Source organism: Stenella coeruleoalba (genome assembly GCF_951394435.1).
Source record: "Stenella coeruleoalba genome assembly, chromosome: 1".
Lineage (NCBI taxonomy): Eukaryota > Metazoa > Chordata > Mammalia > Artiodactyla > Delphinidae > Stenella > Stenella coeruleoalba.
In genome coordinates this window covers 99,977,325-100,003,077 of record NC_137169.1, presented here as the reverse complement: position 1 = coordinate 100,003,077, position 25,753 = coordinate 99,977,325, and the positions used below count along the sequence as shown (strand labels likewise).

The following is a 25,753-nucleotide window of genomic DNA, read 5'->3' as shown; positions in this document are numbered from 1 at the left end:
TGGAGGAGTTACAATAACGGAGCTAATTTGGTGTTTCATCATCATGCTTCTGGGTGAGCAGAGGGGGAAGGGAGGCCCTGGGCCTGGTGCAGAACAATCTCCCGGCACAGAGCTCTGTACTTCCTCGGGCAGCTTTAGGGGTCCTGGAGCCACGCTCTCTCCTCCCTTGCCCTCCTCTTCCACCAGCAGCTTCTCCTTCCAGAGGTGGATTGTCAGAACGCAGCTTGGAGACTCCTGAGGCCAAGCCCAGCCCGAGGCAGCGCCACAGCAGGACAGAGCAGCAAGGGGCCTGGGCGTTTGAGGAAGTGTGTGAAGAGCCTGCTCTGCACTAGACCCCCCGTGCGAGCGGTTTAAGTGCACACATTCGTTCATCTTCACGGTTAAGCCCATTTTACAGATGAGAAGGTGAGGTCATCTGGTACAATGCTTTCATTTTACAGCTGAGGAAACTGCAGCTCAGGGAGGCCCCATGACGCACCCTAGATCACCTGGCCAACCATCAGCAGAGCTGGGATTTGAACCTAGGCCTCCTGGCTCTAAGTTCAATGTTACCCCTAAGTTTATCCTGTTGCTGGGGACACCTGAGCTGGTGCCTGGAGCCCAAGAAGACCCACAGGTGTCCTTCCCTAACCCCACTTATTGAAGATGCTTCTGGGTGGGGAAGCCCAGGGCTGGGAGGAAAGAATGAGGCAGGCTGCTAGCCAGCACAGCTTCCCATGGGCCTTGAAGTCAGGAGCTGTGGCCTCTGAAACCCAGGCCAGAAGATGTCCTCGTTCCCACCCTCTACCCAGGGACGTGCCCAGGGCAGCTGCCCCTCTCCTCTTCCTGACTCAGATGTCCACAGAGCACACCTGGCCCCTCAGCCCACCAGGTGGGCTTTGGATAGCACATCCATTGGGTGCAGGGCCACCGCCTGCCCCAATGTGGCAGGAGAATGATTGTATGCTCGCTGCACATAAATTTTGATTTTTCTACTAGCAGCTGGCAGTCCTCCCTGTGGTTTCCTCCTATGCCTCCAAATCAGGGGCTTAGAGCAGCTGCCCAATAGGGAACCACCTTGAGGCTGGCTGATGCTCCTTGTCAGAGAGGGTTAGACAAGTTCAATGGCGTTCACGGTTATGCAGCTGGAATGGAGTAGAGTAGGGATTTGAACCCTGGGTTCTGCCCCAAACCCCATGCATCCCCCACTGGGGCTGTTTTGTAGCAGAACTGTGATGCCCTCCCCTCTGGTTGGATGAAGAGCCGAGACCTCAGCTTCCCACCAACCCCCCAGCTGAGAGTTCTTTGTTGATGACTACTGTGGGTCTGGATGAGGGCCACTGAAATGCCTGGAAACTTGAGAAGCCCAAGGACACTGGACTTCCCAGCTTTGGAGAAGGGAAGGCAGTCAAAACTGATACTGTCTTCAAGACTGTGAAGGCATAATGTCTGCGTTATGATGAAACAGCAGGTGGGAACTAGGAGGGAAGGGTGTAAGTAACCTGGGAGGCACTGGGTTGCACGTCAAGGAGAACTTCCTGAGTTCCAGGATGATGGAACACTGTGAAAGGTGTGAGTGAGATGTCTTTTAAAAAGGCCTCATTTGTTGAGTTTAATGTGGTCCTGCTTGGAAGCTAGGATTGGATGAGTTGACCAGTCACTCGTGGTCTCTTGCTGCCTAGTGGCATGTGGAGCTGTCTTGCTCTGATCCACGAAGATCCCACCCCAAGGGAGTGAATCCCAAGATATGATGCTTGCAACCCTCCCAGGAGGCCCACAGGGACTGCAGACCATTCCCTCGCCCCACCTTAAGACCTGAGGAAGCCAGAAAACAAAAGTGAGGAAAATAACTCCAACTCTGCAGGACACAGAGGGAAACACTTTACCTGCCCAAAATTTCTTCATGAAGGGTTTCCTCCTCCCAGACCTGGTGTCTGCACCCCAGAGAAGTTCAGGTGGGAAGATCCGTGCAGAGAGAGCACAGGGTCCTTCCACTGCTGGCCTGGCTTCCTCCTCTCCCGATCTTCTTGCATGAGGCAGTGTCCACTGGAGCAACTTAGCACTGGGTGAGATGATGACATATAGGTGCATTTCATGAGGAACGGCTGACTGAGGATGCCGGCACTGGCTGGTTGAAGTGAGCAGGAGATGGGTCCCCTCACATCACACGCTGGTCCCCTTTCAAGAGGAAGCAGACTGGGACAGCCAGAGAGAAGCAATGACTCTGAGTCTCAGAGCCTTCCTCTTTAGCGCTTCTTGTTTCCAGAATACTGAAAAATTTTGCTTTCAAAACCCACATGGGAGGGACTTCCCTGGTGGTGCAGTGGTTAAGAATCCCCCTGCCAATGCAGGGCACACAGGTTCAAGCCCTGGTCCGGGAAGATCTCACATGCCACGGAGCAGCTGGGCCCATGCACCACAACTACAGAGCCTGCACTCTAGAGCCTGTGAGCCACAACTACGGAGGCCACATGCCACAACTACTGAAGCCCGTGCGCCTAGAGCCCGTGCTCCTCAACAAGAGAAGCCACCGAGATGAGAAGTCCGCACCGCAACAGAGTAGCCCCTGCTCACCGCAACTAGAGAAAGCCTGCATGCAGCAACAAAGACCCAACACAGCCAAAAATAAACAGATAAATTTATTAAAGAAAAAAAAACCCGCACGTGTCCTTAGCCCACCTGATCCTCAATAACCAGGAGCAGAAGGTAGGTGGAGTGGAGCACAGTTCCAGAGGAGGCTGGGTGGCATGAAGGAGGAGAACAAGGCCTCAGAGTCAGCAGACGGGAGTCCAAATCCAGACCTGGTCAATCACTCTGAGACCCTAGGTGATTACTTAACTTCTGTGATCCTCAATATGGCAATAATTGTGGGTTCCTGCCAGGAATGTTGTATGAACGAAATGAATTAAGTACAGTATGATAAGTACCCAGCATGGTCTCTACAAACAAGCAGATGCTTCATATCTGTCAGTCCCCTTCTCTCTTGACTTTGGCTTTGATCACGAAAATAAGGAGACAAAGTGGAAGCAACGTCAAAATCCCGGCCAGAGTGTGTGTGCTCAATTGGTTCTTCTAACTCCGCAAGGCAATGGTTCTCAACCCCTAAGACTTCCCTACAGGGCTTGTTAAAATATGGAGTGCCAGGTCCCACCCCCTGTGAGGGCGGGCCCAATGATTTGCATTTCTGGCAAGTTCCAAGTTCTGCTGCTGTGTCAGACCTTTCTAGAGCTCCATCCAGTTTTCTTAAACCACCTAGATTTGGGTGAGGCCCCTTCTTGCTAAAACTCAGCTCTGCGGCGTGCCTGAGGCGCGTAGGGAAAAAGTGGCGGGTGACGGGGAGCAAGCGCTCCAGGTGGGTCAGCGTGGCTTTGATCCATCGGAACTTTGCACCTAAAAAAGGAGAAGAGGCCCTTCTATGATCCTAACTTTTGCTTGGCAACACTGATATTGAAGGACTTTCGTCGTACTCCACGTCACAGAGGCTCTAATAGGGTCTTGTCCAGGGCAGCCTCGGAATCTCCTCGTTGGCCTTACGTTACAAACCGAGCATATAGAAGAATCACCTGGGAAGCCTGTCAATCACTCGCACACGTAGGTCCCACCCTCAGAGATCCTGACTCTGTAGACCTGGGGCGCAGCTCAAGAGTCAAGTCCCCACCTCCCCAAGTGAGTCCAACTCAGGAGACCTCCAGACCACACCCTGAGCAACAACTTATGAGGCTCCACCCCGAGCTGTCACCCACATGGACACTGCCGGACAGACCCAAGACCGAGGTTATGCAAGGGCCCACACCCGTCCTTTTCACCGCCTTCTAACCAGGGGCACCTCACGAAGCTGAGTTGCTCATTCATTCAACAAATATTGGTGAGCCTGTGTTATTTATTTACCAGGCACTGTGCTCAGTCCCGGGAATATCGTGGTGAGTAAAATACGGGACAGGGACCAGGGTACGGTAAGCAAGGCACCGAGAGGGCAGTATGTATGGAAGCATTCGCTCTTGGAGGCATGCGTGAGTGAAGCTAAGAGTGAGGGCCTCCACCGCCTTTGCTTTTGCAGCCTGGGCACTTTGGTTTACTCTGCCCTAGTCCTGGACCTGGTAAAACAGATCCAATCCCTGTCCTTTGGGAACACACAGTCTAGAGCAGGGGCTGTGGCTTTGGAGGAAGTGGCCTGAAGGATGAGAGGACACCTGCCATGTGAAGAGTTGTGAAAAGAATGATCAAGCAGAGGGAGATGAATGTGCAAAGTCCCGGGGGCACAGTTGAGGAGCTGAAAGAGCCTGAGGGGCTAATGCGTAGTGAGGAGGGCTGAGGCAGGGGGAGGGGGAAGCGTTGGGCCCTGATCATGTAGGGCCCTGTAGGTCTTGGGAAGGGTTTTTGGCTTTTATTCTACCACAGGGGGAAGCCACTGGAGGGTTTCAAACAGAGGAGTGACGTGGTCCATCTTACAGTTTTGGAAGTGCTTTCTGGCTGCTGTACGGAAAGTGGGGCAGGAGAACAAAGGGAAGCAGGGGGCCTGTTAGGAGGCTGTGGCATGTGAGCAAATGAGAGGGGATTTTGCCCTCTGTGTGGCACTGGAGGTGGAGAGAGGTGGGTAGACTCAAGGTTGAATTGAGATAGAATTGACAGGGCTTGGTGTTGAACTAAATGCAAAAGAGCAAGGCGGGCAGGCATCAATGATGAGGTCTTGTTTCTGCCTGGAGAAACTGGATGGATGGAGGGCCCATTTCCTGAGTTGGAGAAAACAAGAGGAAAATGTAAACAGAAGCAGCTCAGAGTTCACCCTGAGCATCTGAGAAGTTTGAATTTCTGTGAGATGTCCAGGATGGATGTCATGTTGGACATACGAGGCTGGAGTCTAGAGGAGAGGTCGGTGAAGGCGCCATAAATTCGGGGGTCAGGAGCATGGAGATGGGTGTTAACGTTGTGGGTGAGTGAGGAGAGAATGAGCGTTTAGAACCCACTGCTTAGCGGTAGGGACGGGAGGAGGATCCAGCCGGGACTGGAAGGTAGCTGCAGAGGTCGGAGGAGAACTGAACGAAGAGAATGCTTTAAGAGCAGCGTGGGCAACTCCATGAAAGGCTGCAAAGAGGGTCTTCAGAGAACAGCCTCATCACAGCAAGACCCAGAGGTCTGGAGCATCTGGAGACAGGTGAAAACCTAAACCTTCAGGTCAGCAAAGATATGAAGAAGCTAAAGCCCCCATCACTGGTGGTTCAAGCACGTGCCCTCGTCTGGCACCAAAGCCCTGCCTGTTGGCATCCCCGGGGCCCCTGTTTGCAGAAATGTTCCTCCGCTGTCCCAGGAGACTTGCCCCACTGGGACCAGGGCAGCTTCCCTCCTGCTGAGAGCCCTGTGGCCACAGCCCTGCTCGGGCAGAGAGCAGATCGCTCGCCGCTGAGCTGCCCGCCCTTTCCGGGGGAAACTGACACAGTTGTTTGACAGCCACGCAGCAGGACGACTTGAGGCAAGAAATGAAGACAGATGCTCATCATTAAGTTCATTAACGTGCCATTAACTCCTCTCTGTCGTTAGTGAAGATGCCCGTGGATGGACCAGAGAGGAGATGAAGTCCTCGACCCTGGCCTCTCACAGACAAAAGCACCCATGGTGCAGACTTTTCCACTTGACCAGGCATTGCCTCCATCTCTTCTAGAACTTCCCCAAACCCTGCTCTCCTCAGACTCCTTCCAGCCCCTCATAGCTCCTCTCCCTCTCTACCCACTTTTTTTAAAAGTCATTAGGAAGAGATCTGCACCTCCCAGTGTGTGATTCTGACTCATGGATATTTGCCCAAAAGTAATGGTGCGTGTGAAATGCTAAACCTCTTTTCAAGGGCAGGTTCACGAAGGAGAGGCTGTGAAAAAGTTTCCTAAATAAAACCATCTGTTTCCCTGAAGATGTTCAGAGAGAGAAACATTTGTCACCCACTGATGTGCTGTAGTGTCTCAAGGGGTCCCCAGGGACCAAACCCCACCGCGAGGGTCTCCCTCACCTCCCCGCTCCCTGTGAGCCGGAGGCCCTCCTCCATGGGCCGGGCCGGGTCCCAGGCTTTCAGTGTCCACAACACAGGCTGCAGCCGGAGTGTATGGAGTTCGTTTAAGGCGCCTCCATTCCGCTAGATCATTTATTGATAACGCTGCAACGCCCTTGGGGCAGAAAACACTTGAGAGAAAAAGCAGGCATGGAAGTCAGAAGAAATAGAAGCTGCCCCAGCTCCCAGCAGGGAGCCCAAGCAGCACAGCAAACGCAGCCCACCCTTCTACCCCGGCCATCCCCAGCCCTGCAAGCCCAGGCCCGAGGGGGAGCAGGGAACAGCCAGGGGCTCACAGCCGGAGCCCTCTTCTGGCACCCGGGGAGAAGCACCCCCCCCTCCGCTCCCCTCCCCCAGGAGAGAGTTGATTCAGCCATGCGGGCACGGGGCAGCCGGGGTGCCAGTCTCCGCCCTCCTCCGCTGCATCCCCTTCGGCCAGTGGGTCACCAGATCCTGCTGATTTCTTCCCAGATGTGCCTTGCTGGGCTTCAAGGCGTTTGTAACTGCTGTCCCCTAGGCCATTAGACCCAGGGACCATGGGAGACACCCCAAGTCTGACCAGAGGAGTGAGAGGAGGTGACCCAAGAGGAGGGAACAGGACAGCTGGGCTGGAAAGAGGAGTGTTGTCCAGGACAGTCAGAGGGAGGGAGAGGTTATTTCAGGCAGTGGAAAGAACAGGGTGAAGACACGAAGGTACAAAAGAACCTGGAGGGTTTGGGAGGGGCAGTTATAGAGAGGCAAGAGGCTGTAGTGCCTGAAACTGGGGGCTCTCGAGCCTGGCTGCCTGGGCTCGCATCCCAGCTCTGCCACGGAGTAGCTGTGGGCTGGGCCAGAGGCACAGCCTCACTGCACATCAGGGTCCCCGTGGAGAAAATGCAGATAACCATAGGCTTTTGTGAAATTTATACGGCTCGGTACGTATGAGCACTTAGGACAGGACAGCCCATCATAGGGCACCTGGACCAGAATGGTTGGCAAGAAAGGCAAGGGCCAAATCATGAAGAAACCTGAGTGCCACGTGATGCTGTGGGTAAGGGGTTTTCAAGCTGACTCCTGGAAGCTCCAGGGAGGGGTTGAAGGTAGGAGCTCTGGGTGCTTTGTCTCTAAGCCACTTTTCATCCGTTGTATATATTTGGACTTCTAACAATGTTTCATTCGAAGAAGAGTTTTCCAGTTACAAAACAGGTATGGAATGGGGAGCCACTGAAGGATTCTGAGCAGGAGAACGACCCCCTGTTTATAGCAAGGAGGATAGATCAGAGGGGTCGGGGGGAGGGAGTCAGAAAGCTGGGAGGTCCAGGCAAGAGTTGGTGCAGGTCAGAGCTAAGGCAGTGCAGGCGGGAGGGGAAGAGAGGGCCTCGGAGTCTGCGGACCCTTAGGTGGCAGAACAGCATGGTGGGGTAACTGACTGGGTGTGGAGGCTGCAGGAGGGCAAGGAAGCTGGGATCCTTCTGGCATCCACTCTTCCCCCGGCCATTCATTTTCTGCAAGCCTGCTAAGGTCCTGCTTTTCAGAGGGGAGAAAATGCAAACATCTTTCAGGGCCTCTGAAACCTGGGCCTGTCTCCCTAACCCGGGGCTCCCCAGCACAGTGCCTGTCAGCCACTCCCGTGGTGGTCCTCACTGTTCCCTCCTGGCAGGCCACCTCCCCACCCCCTCAGGTCAGACCGGCTTCCCGACCCCTCTGTCTAAACTGCCCCACCCCCACCCCGCCATTCGCTACCCTCTGTCCCAGCCCTGGTTCACCCAGCGCCTTTGTATACTCTCTTGCTTACTTTATTTTTGTCTCCCTCCTCCAGAATATAAGATCCTGGAGGGCTGGGACTCCGTCTGTCTCACCACTACTGTCTCCCCGTATTTGGGAACCTTTAGCAAGCGGGTGACGAATGAATGACACACGTGAAGATGGTCTCTGGTGTGGCGGTCTGGGTGGAGGGTGGTGCGGTGGGCTGAGAGGGAAATGGGGCAGAAGATACCTGCAGGGTCAAGGGCAAGCTGCTAGGTGTGGGCCCTGAGGCAGACACGGTGGGCCCTGCCCCGTTCACAGCCTTGTCTGGGCTCCTGTTGCCCACCCTGCGTCCACGTTGCCCTCTAGCCACGTGGGACCTCCGCGCCTGCCCCCTGTGTCTTTATGCACCCGCTGACCCCCTGCCTGGAATGTGCTTGCTTGTTTCTTCTGCCGTCAGCTCCTTTCACTCACCTCACCGGATCCTACCAAGCATCACCCCCTCTGGGAAGCCTACCCTGAAATCCCCCTTAGAGTTTATTCTTCCCTCCTCTACCTCCTACATCTGTCCACACTTCTCTTACAGTGCTCACTGATCAAGCCAGATACCACTGCTTACCCACGTGCCTTTCTCTCCCCTGCCCCTGCACCAAGACTGTGAACTCTTGATAACAATAGTCATTATAGTTATAATAATTATAATAGCAGCTAATGCTTCCTGAGCGCTTACTCTGTGCCAGGCGCTATGCTAAGTGCTTTACACAAATTACCTCATTTAATCTTAACAGTCCTAAGAGGTAGATACTGTTATTAGCCCCATTTCACAGATTAGAAAACCAAGACCGTGAGAGGATTAAAGTAAGCCGCACTCCTCATAAATGTCAGAGCTGGAACCTGGACCCAGATCGGCCTGACCCCAAATCCATAGGTTCAACCATTCCTTCATCAAGCCAGTATTTCCTGAGCTCTTACTGTGAATCAGGCCCTGGGCTAGACGTGGGGGTTGATGATGAGTAACACCAAACCCTATCCCTGCTCCCAAAGAACCCACCATCTAATGAGGACACAGCATTCATCATATAACCCCACAATCAAGGTAAAGGTTACGGTCGTGGTATGGGCTCTGAAGAGGTCTGGGGGGCTGTGGGAGCAGTCCCGGCATCCAGCCTCCACATCTGATTCACCTCTAACCCCGCTTCCAAGCCCCAGGCCTACACAGAGGCTCACTGGCCATTTCTTTACCCATTGGAGGCAAACTTGCTTCCACCTCATCTCTCTTCCAGCCCCCCCAGCTCCAGGGTAACTTAACAGCACTTTCTGCCTAGTGCTTCAGAGATCCTTTTACTCTCCTGTGGCTTTTCTGAAAGTGTAGCGGATGCTTCTCTGCTGTTGATGGGAAATTCAGGCAAGCCACTTAATGATTAAGAGACTAGAAGTGTTCTCTAAGAGATGGGGAAGCATCGTTCTTGTTTCGCTCAGCCTGGATTCCCGAGAGGGATGCTGAGACATTGACGCCGCTCATTGCCTATGTAGGAGGAGGAAGGCTAGCCCTGGAGAAGAACAAAAAACACTTGGGGGGCATTAGGAACGGAAGGAATGAGTGTCTTTGAATTTCAAAACAAAGTTGCTAGATACCTTGAGGTGGGTAATAAACAGACACCAGTTAAGCATCCTTGGGCCATCTCAATTGATGATGCCTGACAATGGATTTTCCAGTTTGAATGCTTGGTTTTTATGGCTGGCAGGGACCTTAAGGCTACAACATCTAGTGCAACGCCCTCATTTTTGCAGACCGAAGCCCAGAGATGTGAAATGATGAGCCCGACATCTCTGGGCTAGTGAGTGGTGGAGGGACTAACGCCTCCACAAGCAGTGACTTGTGGTTCACTGCTCTTTCCGGGACAGTCCACGGATAGGAATTTTTTTTCTATGCCTATGGCTGTGTGAGTGCATCAAGGAGAGAGAAGTGCTTTAATGAGCTGTTGCAGATGGGCAGCTGGGGACAGCAAGGGCAGTGTGGTGCAATAGATGGGCCTTTACAAATCTTCCTGCCCAGACGCCTGGATACTGCAGCCAGGGGAGAGTGCTACCATAACGGGCGACAATGTAGCTGGACAGGCTGTATGCATGTAAGGACAGATTGCTCCAGGAGCCGACATCCTGGCTGAAGGCCTACCCCCTGCAAGCATTAACCAAGACGCTTACCAGCTGCTACTGGGCTCAGACCCACGCTGTCAGCCCCTGGGTTAGCAGTCGAGAGGGGCAACTTGGATTCTGCTGCTTTCTGGACAGCAGTGACCTCCCCAGCACCAGGGAGCTCATTACCAGCCAGGGGCCCTATGGCGGCCTCCCCTGACAGAGGGTGAAGATGAAAGCAATAAGACGCTGGCTGTTCTGCGGCCCCTGGTCACCCCTGGTTTTATTAAAGCCAAAGTCGCAAACATCCCTAATGAGGATAAAAGGCTGGCAAGGTGCACAGAATCTGGGGCTGAAACCCCCTGAGAAAGGGGGTGGTGCTGAGAGAACCCAGGAAGGCCGCCCATGGGGTCAAGCTGGGCCTGGCTTTGCAGAGAGGAAGGTGGCGACCAGGAGATGCTGACTCTGTTTGCTCAGCTCCATCTATTTACTCGAAAGTAACCCATTTATTTTCCTTTATCAAATAACCTGTCCTCTCCTGCCTGCGTGTGCAGGGGAATTACACCCCCCTTGATCCACAGAGCCAAGAGCAGCTATCTTGGCATCAGGTCCAGCGAGGCCCAGTCACCCACAGCAGAAGGTCCTGGACTGGGCTTCGGGCCCCCCGGCCCCAGTTTCCTCTCTGCGTCCAAGTCGTAGGGGGATAGTGGCTCACTCCCTTTGCCTGTCTGGGCCCAACGATGGAGGGTGGAGCTCACTATTCAGTGCAGGGACCAGGATGGGGGTGGGGGTTCCAAACCTGGCTGCAGACTCAGCACCACGAGTGCCCCCCAGCTGCCACAGTTCTACCACAAAAAGAGAGGGCCCGCTGGGTCGGTGGTCTCCCTAGAGGGAGCCGTCCTTGAGGGCAGCCCATAGCACCCCCGATGATTCCGTTCACCCCGAGGGATCTCCCACATCCCCAGGCAAGTCTCCCGAGCTCACAAACCAATCAGCTCAGACTCCTGCGACGAGACAGCCTTCGAAGCCTCCAGAGTAGCCGTGTGGGGAAAGGGTGACAGCAGCCTTCTGTTCACCCCCCTCACAGGGGGGCCCTAGGAGCTTCCAGATTCCTCATCAGGGCCCTAACGTGATCCGGGCACGTGTGTAGCTCCTCTTGTACTATCGGGCACCCCTGAAGCCCAGCAGGTGTAAAGCAAAGCCCCTGCCCCTAAGGGGCCTCCAGTCCCTGGACGGCATGGGAGGGCCCAGCTGCAGCGAGGCAGGGACTCCGTAACACCTGTGTGCAGCTCAGGGACAGAAAGTGCTGCAGGGGTGTAGGGGAGATATGCTCTGTGCGGGCTGGACCCTGGGCGAGGGTCCCTGTGAGGGGCATGGCCCTGGGTCCTACAAGAGGCATGGGATTGTCCAAGCAAAGATAAGAGGAGGAGGCATTTGGGCCAAAGGGACCAAAGATATACCAGCCAGTTGGAGCAGAGGGTTGGCATAGAGGAACAGAGAGAAATAATCAGGTGAGGAGGGAAGACAGGACCCAGTTGTTGAGGGTTCGGAATGCAAACTGGGAAGATGGGCCTCGATTCCAGGAGCCGAACGAGGGGAGCCACTGAGAGCGTGCAAGCAGCCGCGCTGGCCTAGGAAAGGCTTAACTTCACCAAATAGTCATTTCCTCCTGTGTGCAGTAGGGATACTAAGATCACCTACCTCACGGGGCTGTGGTGCGACTCGACGGAGATAATTTAGTAAAGGATTTGGCGCCTGGTACGCATGCAATAACCTTGGTTCTTATTCCTGTTATTGCGTCTGAAAGGGTTTCTCTAAGTCTGGGCAGGATTGGAGAGTTACAAGGAAATAAAGGGAGCTGGGGGCCTCCTTGTACCTCGGTGCCCCCGCCAGAGATGGAACATTCAGCCAGGTGCACTGCTGACCCGACCCCTGCTGCGTGAGGGGACAGTCATACACCCACAGCACCTGTCATGGGCCACTTCCTGTGTCTCCCTGAGGGAGAGGGAGATCCTGGTGCCTTCTTTAATTGGTTACACCCCACTAAACATGGTGCCTCTAGCAGGTTCTCAGCAAATACAAACAGAAGAACAGGTGAAGTTGTGGTCTAAGGTCTAGAGGAGCCAGGGTTACCTTGAGGTGCTCCCTAGGTGGGCTGGGAGGGCGTTGCTCTCCTAAGGGTCGGAGTCCAGCTGTGTCTCCCACCAGCCACGCAAGCCTGGTCAGGACTTTACACCCAAGTTTAAACACTGACTTCTTCTCTGTGAGATGGAGGGAATAATGGCAATGCACCCTGCCTTGCACAGTGGCTGTGAGCCTCAGAGGTGGAGCTGCCCGTCACAGAAGAGATTCATGGGGCACAGGAGCTCGTGGGGGTTGGTCTTGGCTCTTGTGCTGGGGTGGGGGGGGGTAGCTCTCTCTACGCTGTGTCCAGCTCTGCCCCAACCAGACACCACCCTTCCACCCCTCACATCCACCCCCAATACCCCCGCCCCCTCCACCTCTTCACCCAGGGAGCCGGGAGGATTCACCTGCTACTCCTGGGATTTGATTCACCAGTGGGTTAAAAAAGGACAAATCCTGGGCTAGGGAAAGGGTGGGTATCAGTGCCACCTAGGGGAGAGCATTGAGACCACAGGCTCTGGAAGGGGTGGCGGGTTATTCTCCAGGTGAGGCCAAGTATCAGGGGTCTCTTGGAGTCCCCAGTAGAGGGTGTTTCTTTGTGAGGAGAAGGGACAAGAACCTTGGAGCCACCCTTGACTGCGCTCTTTCTCAAAAGTCACCTCCTCCAGGAGGCCTCCCCGGCTACCCTGTCTAAAATTTCAACAACTATAGCCTCACCCATGAGCATTTCATATCCTGTTTCCCTGCCTTATTTTTTTCTCCTTGATCCTTTTTACCAACTTACTTACCATCTTTCTTGTCCTTTGTCCTATTAAAATGTAAGCTCCGTTAGAGCAGTGATTTTTGTCTATTTTGTTCTTTTCCATATCTCCGTACCCAGGGCAACACCTGGCACATAGCAGGTGCTCAATTACTACTTGTTGACTGACTGAATGAGTGAACAAATGGATATCTGCATCAGAAATCAGAGCCAGCCCAAACCCCGACCTCCTCTTCGTCTACCCTGGGTCTGGGAGATTTAAGAGAGGAAACACCTCCATGTCTTGGAGCCCCACGGCAGCCTCAGAGCCCGAGGGAGAGGTTTTGCAGTGACAGCACCCTCCTCCACCAGGCGTGGCACAGGAAGAGAAGGCAGTCCAGCGGGGTGCTGTTTAATTCAACAGCTGGACACGCTTACCATCTTTGACATTTTCCTATTCCCTGTTGCTCAGAAACTTCCTAGGATTGGGATCCCTGGTCATGATGATTCTAGGGGCAGGAGAGGCAGCAGAGTGTGTGCTCCAGGCTGGGCTCACTTCTGAAGCATGACCACATTTAAGGACAAAGCGGATCCAAGCCCTGGCACAAACTTGGAATGACGCGTGTACGTCTTCTTGGTCAGCACATATCCTGGGCAGGTCCTGATTCCCCGTGCTTCCACACTGAAGCCTGGAAGTTGGAGTGCTAGATGTGTTTCAGGAGAGGCAAGGAAGCTGCCAAAGCAGAGGGACTCACAAAGAATGACTGAGCTGAGAGCTAGAACCAGATATGTGGGGAGAGGGGACCCCTGATGGCCAGAGCGGGTCTTGTACAGAATACTGTCATGATCCCAGGCCAGGCAGGGTGGGGAGTCAAGGGGTCCAGTGACTGAGAAGGGTAAGTTGGAGAATAGGGCTGGGCCCCAAAAGGCCTGGTGGTCTGGAGGCTGCAGCCAAAGGGCATAGGTAGGGCAGGTGAGGCCAAAGCAGGAGGGGGAGGACAAGGACCAGAGTCTGATCAGAGCTCAGAAGGAATTCTGAAGGGGACAAATTCTGCTGAAGACCCAGCGTTGTTATCATTGCCTTTTATACCCAGTTACTCTCAGCATAGAGGCCAGAACGTCAGGCCTTAAAGGCATAGCACTCTCCCTCAGAGAGCCTTCTCCTGGGCTCCGGAGTGGCCCTGCAGCTGCACTGGAGCTGTGTGCCCCTCATCTGCCCTCTTGTCTGCTTTTTTGCAGGAAAGCGTGGATTTGGGAGAGATCATGTTCTCCCTCTGCTACCTGCCCACAGCAGGCAGGCTCACCCTCACTGTGATCAAATGTCGGAACCTCAAGGCGATGGACATCACAGGCTACTCAGGTACCTCTCCTACCCGAGTGCTCGCCAAGTGGCCTGCCAGCAGCCTAGATATTAGGATGTGGAAAGATGTTCAGAGAGAAGGGGGAAGAAGTGTCAGTATTCTTCAAACAGGAGCACGGCCCTGCAGGCAAATGGTCTGGCTTTGAATTCCAGTTCTGCCCCTTCCTTGTGGTGTAATGCTTTGGTTTCCTGATCTGGAAAAAAAAAAACAAAACGTACACAGGTTACTTTAAGGATAAACGAGTTAATTCAAGTAAATGCTTAGAAAGGTGCCGGATACATAATAAGCAGTCAGTAGATATTGGCTATTACTATCATTCTTTCTCTTTGAGGATGGAGAGAAGAAGAAGCAAATAGGTGAAAAAAATTAAGGAACATCTTTCTAGTTTGTGTGAAGCCTCAGGACTTCCAAGGGTTATGTCAAGTTTGAGTGTCTTAAGTGTTTGTAGGTCCACGCAGCGATGGCAGCCCTGCAGACTGAGTCAAAGGAACAGAGGCGCTGAAAAGCAGAGTGCGCTTGTATTTGAGGTTTTCCCGCAGGGCTCTGGGCCTCTGTCTCAGCACCAGGAGAGCTGCTAGGTACAGATGGAGAAAGAAGTCCTGTTCTAGTAACCGAGGAGATGCTGGTTTGGACGCAGCCTCAGAGCCTGCAGGCTGGACCCGGCGTCAGAGGTTTGACCCTTTTCCACGATTCTGCAAGTCATTGTCAGAGAAGGTTTTTGAGTTTTGATAGAACAGAAGAGTCCCAGGAGCCTCCTTCCCCGTGTCGGCTCAAATTAGCCCAAGGGATGGGGTAGAGCGTCCCGGAGAGCCGGCACGTAGAACCGCCTGGGCTGCACTTAGTAGCAAATGCGGGGAAAGGCTTGGTTTGTTTCCCTAGACCCCTACCCAAGAGGCTCTTCTGGAGAGCCATCCCAGTTAGCGATATAAATCCACTCCACAGGTGCCTCTGAACTTGGCTGGGAGTATATGGAAGAGTTTTCCTTTTACTCATTAATTATTTCCTTAGTGTAATCACAGTTGCCATAAAGAGGTGACTGGTCTAGCTGAAAACATCTGGGCCCAGGCCCAACCTGGTGCATTTGGAAGAAGATGAGATATTAGGCCTTGAAATATGAGGTTTCAGGGAAGGGTGGTCAAGAAACGCTGAAGTAAGGTATATCTGTGGTGGCTTTGAATCCCTCAGAGCCTCTGCTCCCAGCCCGCACTGTCTCTCTGCAACACTCATACCTTCCAGGCCAAAAGCTGCCCCAGATAGCGCCTGACCCAATGCCTCTAGCACCTGCCCTGACGCCTCTTTCCACTGAAGCTACCACCACACATCAGGATGTGGTGAGGAGCTTAAAGAACCTCTTCCGACACGTGCAAAGCTCTTAGGCAGCAGCAAGCTGGCTTCCTCCAAAAATACAACCAACGTAGATTGCATTTTAATATCAAAATAAGTGTGTGCAGGGACAGAAATTCACTGAGGACGCTCAAGACTGCTGAAGGAAATAGGATTTTGCTACCCAAGTCCCCACACTATCTCCTCTGGTGTAATTAAATGGATGTGCTAGAGAGAGAGCTTACAGCGAAGCCGCCAAGGTAATCGTAAAGGCTGTTCCACATCAGAGGGTTGGGGGTGAGAGACTTTTCTCACGCTAAGTTCTAACCTCCCTCTCGTGATTGCCTCTCTTTTCTACCTGGGTTTGGAATCTGGTATTAAATCTCAGCTTGATTCTGAAAATTCAGGGGTCCTCTTTTTGCTAGGGATTTCTATTTTGTTCATTGAGGTAAGCAAGTGTCTGGGACAGTTCATGGAACACACTAAGCATTGAATAAGTATGTATTGAAGGATGAATGAATGAATGAATTTATAGGCTAAAGAACTTTGTGGGGACACACCTGCCAGGGGCTTCTCAAGCTAGATCTCCTGTTTTGGAGGATAAGTTTGAGGTTGCCTTCAGCCTGGACTGCTTTGATGTTGGACTAAACTAGGGAGTGGATGTTCTTGGTTCTTGCCTGTTCTTGATTTATATGACGTTGACCTCTAAAACCAAGGATCTTCCTATTCTCCTCGATCTAAACTAGTCGTGAGTCAATTCTTTAAGCCTATCCACCAGAACCATGACAATAAAAAATAATACAAAATAATAATAAGGATCAGTATACCCCAAAGGGATGGTGAGTGAGTGAACACACCCATCTCTGCCACATCTGGTCCGCACTGCTTTGACTCTAATGGTTACAAATGTAAACTTTGGAGTCAGAGCTAAGTTGAAATCTTAGGCAAGTTTCTTAATCTCTCAAACCTCAATTTCCCTATGTAGAAGAGGGGGACGATGAATATTTTATAGGGTTGACATGAAGTTTAACTGACATGATATGTGTAAATCTCTTAGCGTGGTGCCTGACACATACTGCATGCTGAATTATGATGGCCCTCATGACAAGGAGACTGAAACACACGGCTGGTCGTCGTGCCCCCTCCCTCAGCTGCATAAACATCATTGGCTGCTGGAGAGGAAAGGGCCTCAAAGGTCGTCTGGAGCCAGCATTCCATTAGAAGCACAGGCTTCCGCCCTAGAGCAAACACCCTAAGGAAGAGTCCTCTCTCTGCTTAGCCTCTAGGATCATGGTGAGAGTATGGGTTCCTTCAAGGGAAACACCCACTGAAGTTTGTAAATTAGATACGCCTCGTACGAGTGAATAGAGGTGGGGAAGGAAGCTGAGAATCTCCCAGCTAATCATCAGGCATTTGCCTAGTGGCCCGTGGGACAGGTGGCTCTGTCACATCTTTCCAAGCCTGGCGACATGGAGGTTTGCTCCGCTGTGGGTGTGTGTGGAAATAGGCACGGCAGGGGATGAGGCAGCGCTTGGGCAGCCTCAAGCCTGAAGACGCTTTCCAAGGCAATGTTCACACTTCAGGAGCATAGAGGTTGCCAAGTTCAAAACAGGCCTCGGAGGTAGCTATCCCACCCATCTGCTTGGACCTCAACACGGTCCGGGGCGTATCCATAGGGAATGGAGCCTGCGGACACGAGAAAGCTATCTCACAGCAGTTCTAGGAACTCCTCCTTCCTTTTTACTGAACGTCCTCCTGAGAGAGAACCCTTGCAAATGGGTCGTCAGAGACAGCAGGGTGATTAAACACCTCATGGTCTCCCCAGGTACCCCATAAACCCAAGTGCCCCCATGGCTAAGGCACAGCTGCTGCTGTCACGTTGGTGAGTCCGTAGCACATGTGGGCATCTACAGAACTACCTTTAAGGCTTGAGTTTCTGATCCCATGTCACAGGTCTCTGTAGCTTCCCCAAAGCTGTGCACCTCTTCTGCCACCTGAACAATTCCCCAGGGAGCATGAGCGCCTCGTTGGGTACTTGGGTGCCCAGGAGATAGAGCCATACGCCTGTGAATGAGGAGCTGGGAGCGGCTGCTTGGTCCGCACCTCCTGACAGAGTCACAGGAGCCCTGGCTTCTGGGCAAGCAGGTGTCTCAGCACATCAGTGTCTCAAAAGCTGTTATTACCTGTGTGTTGCCCTCCCGTTTCTTGAGTTGTGCAGCATAAATAACAGTTATGACGGTGACTGAGACACCTGAGCGATGAGATACGATCGGTGTCACTTCACTTGGACGAGTAGAAAATTTCAGGGTAGGAAGCTGACCATGAAATACCCATTCAGAAAACTAAAGAAGAGACAAGGATGGGAGGCGCGTGGGAGGTCAGTAAAAAGACATCTCCTCGAGGGCTGGAGAGATTCCAAGATCCCACTGAGAGATGAAATGGCAGCCGGCCACCCTGAGTCCCAGGAGGCTGCCTCACTCAGTCCCCCAGCCACGGCACCCTCCTCCTCCACTGCCCAGAGTGGGCACAAACAGCTTCCGGGGAGGCAGAGAGCAGGGCTCCTACCCCCTCCCTGATGCCAGATGGAAATGAGCTTGATGGGACAATGAGACCCATAATCCTGTCCTCAGGTAGGGAGGACCCGACAAGCATCGTGACTGTCGCTGTTCATTTACTCTGTCTCATTGCTACTCCTTGGGTGTCATCGATTCTATTTTTACCCACTTTATGCTTTGGTTAATAATGCTGACAAGACCCCCCAGAGAAAAGGCTGCAAGTAGGTGAAGGGAACAGAGTGCCTTTGTTTAGCTTCCCCACCCTTTGGAGCCGGCCAGCCAACCATAGAGTTGAGATTTAGTGAACTGCATACCCATGGGCAAGTATCCTGTCTGATGTGGGGCCAGCTTCCCCATTAGTGGAAGTCCGTTAAGCACTCTGCTAAGAAGCCTGAGGTCACCAAAGACTCTGTGTTTATTAAGCGCAGAGCATCTGCAGAGACAGGTGTGCTCTACCTAAATACAAGGTGGTTTAATTATTTTAACAACCCACTGATACCATCTGAGAATAACAGTAGGTCTGGGGCTTCCATCCTTCTGCTGCACAGGATGTTTAAGGACATCTGTTTAACAGGCTCCCTTCCCTTCTCACTGCCCCCATTGGCACAGATCCATACGTCAAAGTGTCCCTGCTTTGTGACGGGCGGAGACTGAAGAAGAAGAAAACCACCATAAAGAAGAACACCCTCAACCCCGTCTACAACGAGGCCATCATCTTTGACATTCCCCCGGAGAATATGGATCAAGTCAGTCTGCTCATCTCGGTCATGGATTATGATAGGTAGGTACAGGTCCCTGAGGGCCACGATTCCCTGCCCCTCGTCCCCACCTCAGTGCAGCACAGGGCTCTCGGACCTTGGACCTTGTGGTTCATGGCTCAGACACTCATTGGTCTCAAATCTGGCCCCACCCAAGGAGGGTACAGGAGTTTGAGGAAAAGCATGGCTTCCCCGCCAAAGTAGAAGCTCAAGCTTCACTTCCCAATGGGCTCATTTCCATCAGGGGCTGCCCCACCCATCAATTTCCCTGAATTCACCCCCGACTACTCCCATTCCTCCATCTGGCATCTGTCCTTTAGAATCCCGCCCACCCCCTCCCCCCGTCCTCTCCGTTTCCACTGCTGCTACCACTCCCACTTGGGGATGTCTGTGCAGCCCTCCTAGCTGACCCCTGCCTCCATCACTTCCTGCCTCAACCCAGCCAACACACCAAGGCACACCTTCCTAAAAGACCACTTTGTTCCTGGGCCTGCCCCTCTCAAGAACCATCAGTAGCTCCTGCTGTCTGGACAAGCTCTTCCCCTGGACTCTCGAGACCTTCCAGATCTGGACCCAGCGTATCCATCCAACTTGATTTCCCCCACCTTGTATGTGTTTCTTCTCCACCACTTTCCAAATCCTGCCTCCCCGTCAAGGCTGGCTCAAACACATTCTCCAACTACGTCAGCCACTGTGACTCCTTCTCTCCAGGTGTCACTTTCACTGAAGGAGAAAAAAAACATGCAGTAAAGCCTCAATCCAGGATCTTTAGCACAAGTTCCCAGACATAGTAGATGCTGGGTGAACAAATATGAGTGATGAGTGATGTTCTTACTGAGCGAATAAATCACATCACAGCCGCTAGGTATGGAGAAATGGTACTCAGAGCAGGTTGATTTATTTCCCAATAGCGCTAATGTCTCAAGTGCTCGCTGAGTCAAAGAAAGGAAGAGACTTAAACTCTCCCACTCCCCAGAGTCAGGCCATCTGCCCACCATTCCTGAGATTCCAAACAAGTTGAGAACCTTTTGCTCATCTGTCTGTGTCCAATGTCCACCCAAGGAGGCTGGGCAGTATTTCACCGCCGCTGGCACCCTGAGGGCCTGCCAAGCATCTGTTTACAGAGCTAAGTATTCTGAGTTAGACCTGGGGGGCTGAGACCGAGACCGCGGGACTCCCCTTTCTGAGAGCATGTCTGGTCACCGATGCCGGGCCCTTTGTTTTTCCCTTAGAGTGGGCCACAACGAGATCATAGGAGTCTGTCGTGTGGGGATCAGTGCCGAAGGCCTGGGCAGGGACCACTGGAACGAGATGCTGGCATACCCGCGGAAGCCCATCGCACACTGGCACTCCTTGGTGGAGGTAAAGAAATCCTTCAGAGAGGTGGGTGAGGTCACGCTTGGCCCTTGGCATGTTTGCTGCATGGCAGCGTGGGCTGGAGAATGGCAGTTGGCTGCCGTGAGACCTCGCCTTTGTGGGTCCTTGGGGGGCACTGGTGGGGGGGGGCATACACGCTTCTCACCCAGGTGTAACAGGCAGAAAGGAAACGGGGGAAGATGGTGGGAAACCGCTTGACAAAAAGCCTTTGATGTTGAGTATATTGAAAGTGACACTGAGTTCAAAACAGAAAAGAAAAACTTGGAGGAAGCCTTCCCGGCAGCTCACTGTGCCAGGCCCGGAATGCTTCCACGAAGTCCCTGAGCCAAGTCAGTCCTTTCAGAGAGAGCCCCAAGAGGGTGAGATCAGAACTTGGCAAGAAATTCTACCCCTGTCGAAGCAGTAAGTTCCCTGAGGCTCTAGCCAGACAGTCCTGGGGCAGTTCTCGCCACGTGGATGGAGCTGGCCAGAGAGAGGATCCTACCCTCGTGAACGTTGCTTCTCCCCATTGTTGGAGAAGAGAGTGTGGCTTCAAGGTGGCCCAGTTTCCAGCCAGATCCTAACAGAGACGTAATGGACACAGCACTGCCTGGGAGTCCCGAGACTTGGGCTCCAGCCCTGGACCTTTCCAACTTGCAGCATAATCTTGAGCTAGTTATTGGTCTCTCAACTGCAAAGAAAATGTTCCTTCCAGTGACACAAGCCCGCCCCACCTCCACCAAACAGCACCAATTTAAGATCCTGCCGTTCATCACCTTGGTGGTCCTCCGGCCGGCTTTTTCTTAAATGGTTTGGGACATGGGGGTAGCCAAGCAAGTTTTAAACCTCATCTTATTACTTCCACCCATATCCTAGAAAGCCAGGTGATCATTCACTCATTTTAATAGGTTTCCAGCCAGGGAGTCTAGAGAGTTGTATAAAAATTGGAAAATCTACTAATAAAAAAATAAGCCACATGGCCCCTCAGCTTAAAAACAGCGTAACCCCTTCCCCATGTTCTGTGACACAGAAAAGGTGTGGGCAGCAAACCCAGAGGATCCGCCGTCTCCTCTTCCCTCTCAGGGTGGTCAAGCCTGCTGGCCAGCAGCGCGAGGCTTCACATTTCTGTCTGGTGTTTGCCTTGATTTTACCACAGCTGTGGAGCTTTAATGAGTGAGGCCCGTCCCTCAGCTCCTGGGCTGCCCTTTCTTCCAGAAGGCCCTCTCTGCAGGGTGTGGGTGAGGTACACACAACCAGCCTGCACCTACACAGGAGGCAGCCAGTGGACATTCAGCACCTCACCGACTGCAGGACTGATTCAGTCTAGAGAGGGGGTGTGGCACCCCTCCTTTTAAAATCCTTTGCAGATATTTAAGGATAGAATAAGTATACTAAAACGTTCAGGATGGCGTGGGGCAGGGGCAAGGAATGGGAGCTGAGAGGCCTCTGATGGGCTGCGGGGCCTCAGGCACCTCACTGCCCCACCTGGTCTTCAGTTTCCTGGTTGGTAAAATGAGGGGGGTGGGCTCCTCCCATCTCAGCTTTTCTAGGAAACTCTGGCCCAAAATGACAGGACAACAGGTGGCAGGTGAGCCCACAACTTGCATCGCCTTTCTGACCTTGAAGCTGCAATAATCCATTGCTGTTACCTGGTTAGTCTGGCCACACAGACTGGAGTAACCAGCCAACAGTGGCTGGAGATGGGGCTGAGGTGCAGGGTAGCACAGAGGGGCTGGGGCTCAGCCCCAGCATCGCTCTCCATGACGAATACCACCTAATTAAGCCCAATAATTGATTTCAAGTCCTGTTGCTTTGAGAACTCCAACTCACTGGTCCAGACTACAAAAGAAAGATAAAGTAGAACCAAGTCCTTGAAAATGAATATTTGATAAGACAGAAAAGGGAAAGTAACAGTATATGGAAAACGGAAAGAGAATAAATTGATTCATATCCTTTGGGTTTACTTTTTTCTTGACCTCGCACACCAAGTTCCCGAGACTTTCCCTTCCCCCACTCCCTGGCCTTCCATGTTCTGCTCAGCTGATCATTTCTCTGTGTGAAGAAGCTGAAAATGACATTCATCTTGGCGACTTAGGATTTCTTCAGTACAAATTTGTAAAAATGTGTACCTGCACTTTTTAGCATCCACAGTTTAAGTACCTGTATAGAGATGCATCTAAAAACCACTAGGGTAATATTAAGTACACCCTCTTTGTGTTCATGTGATGCATTGTACTTGAACATTTATCATCTCAATCATCCTTAGAGCTCCTGCCTTCTTTTTGGTCCTGTTCTGGACACTGAGCAAGAACCTTGCTCTGGGAGCTTGTTTCTCCCGTTTGTATAATACATACAAAACACTTATTCTCCCCCTCCTGGGAAGATAAATGGCATCATATCTAGAAAGCACTATATTTATATTCCACCTTTCTTAGAGGAGTTTCAAGTGCTGTGATCATTTTTTTTTTTCTCTTCTTTTGTGGTACACGGGCCTCTCACTGTTCTGGCCTCTCCTGTTGCGGAGCACAGGCTCCGGACGCGCAGGCTCAGCGGCCATGGCTCACGGGCCCAGCCACTCCGCGGCATGTGGGATCCTCCCGGACCGGGGCATGAACCCGTGTCCCCTGCATCGGCAGGCAGACTCTCAACCACTGCGCCACCAGGGAAGCCCTCATTTCTTTTTTATTAACGAGAACAGAGGGCACCATACTGGCTTGTTTGTTTGGAGTTTTAAAATTAGGTTGAAGGAACAAATTAACTGAAAAGGTATTTTTCCCTGCTGGGGTTTTTTCATGAATAAAAATTGATTAAGCCACAGTGAGCATCCTTCCCCAGCAGAGGCTGTGGCCTCTTTCCTCTCAGCACTCCTGCCCAATGCTATGTGCTGTCGCTGTCACCACACACACAGCCCACGTTGACCAGCGATCTTCTCCAAGGCGGTTTACTATGAAGGGTCAAATTCAGATCATCTGCCAGAGATTTTATATCTCTGTTGGAATGTCACACATTTCAGAACACTAAAAGATCTCACTGGACCACAGCCGCCCTTGAATAATCATCCTCATTGGTGTCCCGGAGACCAATTCATGCTATTTCAGAGCCACCATGATAAGCCTGCAGGAACCATTCATCTTCCCATTGTCCAGGAACCCCATCTCTTCCCTCTGTTTATCTTCACAGGAAAAATCAGGGGCTGGCAGGGGAGCCAGTGTGCCTTCTTCATGTGTCCTGGATAAACAATTATGCTCCGTGTGACTTCTCTTTGAGCTATTATATAAAGGAAAAAAGATGTACTCTGTGTAGCCCTTTCTTTTTCTCCTCCTCTGAGCTGGCCTATCAGTCGGGTTGTTTAAGAGGCATGCTTACCCAGGGGAGAAGCCCGTAATTACAATGTACCTTTCACCGACATTAAAGGTTGTAACAGAAAAAGCAGAAGCTCTAAAATGAAGATCTGTTAAATGAAAGCATTACTAATCATCTTATGTCACCTTCTGGTTAAGAAACACTTGAGTCAGAAGTCACAGTGGGCTCAAAAACCAGGCATTTATTTATGTAAAATATTTCACCAGGGAAACCCTCGCTTGTGATTTCACTCACGTGGATGCTGCAATCAGAGAGACTGCCACCGGAGTTAGGAGTAAGTACCTGGTATGGCACCAAAGAGGTTAGGTTTCTTATTCCATTGTGTGTCTCCTTCTTCTCCTGATGTGGCCAGGTGCAAAGGTGGCCACAGGATGGAGCGGAGGGAACACTGAGTGTGGACGGAGTTAGGAGACCTGGCCTCAGATCCTGGCTCTGCTCCTAACGAGCTGTGCGTTGACTCCTCTGCGTCTTGGTTTTCTTATCTGCAAGAACAAAAGAGCTAGCCTCGATGATCCCCCAGGCCTGCCTCGGGGTTTCGCATGCTAAGATTGCTCAGGCCCAGGTCACGCTATGGTGGTCATCAATACCTGCCTGTCCAGCCTTTGATTACTTGTAAAGATCTTCAGGTTGGCCTGCCCAGTGGGTACTAAGGGACCATGAAGGACCGAGCCTGGGGACAGGTAACAGAGGCTTTCCTAAGAGCCAGGAACATGAAAGCAATCAGCAGGTCTGGGTCTCTTCTCTGTGTTGTGGGTTCCCACAGGAGATGCTGGAAGGGATGGTCTAATCCTTAAGTGGCTCGGCTCTGTCTAGAAAGGGCTGTATTGTGAGGTGTGGGGTGGAGAAGGGACCGCGTCCTTCCCCATCCTACCCCTACACATAACACAGAGGTGTAGTCCACTTCTCCTCAGCCCCATCCCTCCACGTGGAGACCCCAAAAACCCATGAGAAGCAAAAGGGGCTGCACTTCAGGTTCAGAAAGGCCATCTCACCCACGTACCTAACTTCTCTCCCTGGAGCCTTGTCCCGCAGGCACCTAGGAGAGTATGGTGTCTCCTCTGCTCACAGAAAGGATGGAGTGAGCAGTGGACACTGACTTGCTTTGAAGTTATACAGTCACCAGACGGCTCTGGAATATTCACAGGGTCAGATCCTTGTCCAGAAAACATGGCTCCAGCTCTGCCTGGCTTTTCAATGTAGAGAAGGGTTCGATGGCCCAAGCGTGGGTCATCCACCCTCAGCCCTCTCCTCACTCCATTACACCTCATTATATCACCATCTTCACAGAGGGGTTAGAGTCGGGCTGAGGGGGTGGCAGCCTGTGAGACAGGAGAGGGAGGAAAAGAAAGGTGGAGGCGCCCGAAAGGGCAGGGGGCTGCCATCTCCTCCCACCTCTTCACAAGTTGAGTGTGAAGTCCCCCGGGAAGCCCTCAGACTGAAGAGGAGAGCCCAGCCCTGAAGCGAGATCAGGGCGTTAGCTGTACGAACAGCTCCCAGACAAACTGCTAAGAATTCATGATTGCAGGATCTTGGCCGTAAGGGCATACTCTGCAGACTGCCTCTTTCGCTGCTCACAAAATCCGATTTTCAGTGTGAAAAATGGCTGAAGCATTCAGAAATGGTCCAGTCATAGCACCTCATTAACTAACACACATGCACGCACGTGCACACACGCACGTGCACACACACACACCTGCACGCATGCATTCCACACGCTAGAGAAAGCTTTCATTATCTCTGCAGCAGGTCTTTTCTAAAAATCAGGCCTTCCAAACTAGAAGCTCGAAAGCTGGTCTCCTTACGTTTTTGCATGGCTAACAGCAAAATTCACGAAAGCTTATGAAAAGCCGGGAAAAGGTGAATTCAGTGCATGGGCCGGATGAGCTTCAAAAGTTGAAATGTACATTCCCTTGGCAACGGGTAAGTGGCTTTTTCTCCTCTCCCCAGTGGCAGGGCCGAGCCGCCAGCTTCGACAGCGAGAGCTCGTGCCCGTCTCCGAGACCACCTCCGACACCCTGAGCTGCACGCTGGCCGGGCCACACCAACGAGACTCAGCAGGGTTCTTTTTGCACTTGTTCAACCGTCTAAACACAGTGTTGTGCAGCAGCGGCGGTAGGGGCAGTGCCTCTCACTGCAGAGTCTTAGCTGCCCCGCGTAGGTCAAGGCCGAGACAATTGTCGTGTGGTCAGATCTGTCTTAGTCTTTTCTGTCTCCCAAGGTGATGTTTTTCTGGTTCTTTCACTTTTTATGGATCTGCTGTCAGGAAGAAAAGAAGAGGAAAAAAAAAAAAAAAAAGAGGG

At 52.3% G+C, this 25,753-nt stretch overlaps 1 protein-coding gene across 1 annotated transcript in view; it reads left to right on the top strand.

Annotated features, from left to right (window-relative positions):
- The window catches only part of SYT6 (synaptotagmin 6), a gene marked incomplete at both ends in the record, with an annotated part of 57,569 nt that extends 32,097 nt beyond the window's left edge, over nucleotides 1-25,472 (top strand). The window contains 4 exons of the mRNA XM_079940998.1: nucleotides 13,977-14,097; nucleotides 18,586-18,757; nucleotides 19,967-20,096; nucleotides 25,401-25,472. Coding sequence (XP_079797124.1) covers nucleotides 13,977-14,097; nucleotides 18,586-18,757; nucleotides 19,967-20,096; nucleotides 25,401-25,472 — 495 coding nt within the window. The remainder of the gene's footprint in view (nucleotides 1-13,976; nucleotides 14,098-18,585; nucleotides 18,758-19,966; nucleotides 20,097-25,400) is intronic.
- Between the last annotated feature and the right edge of the window lie 281 nt (nucleotides 25,473-25,753).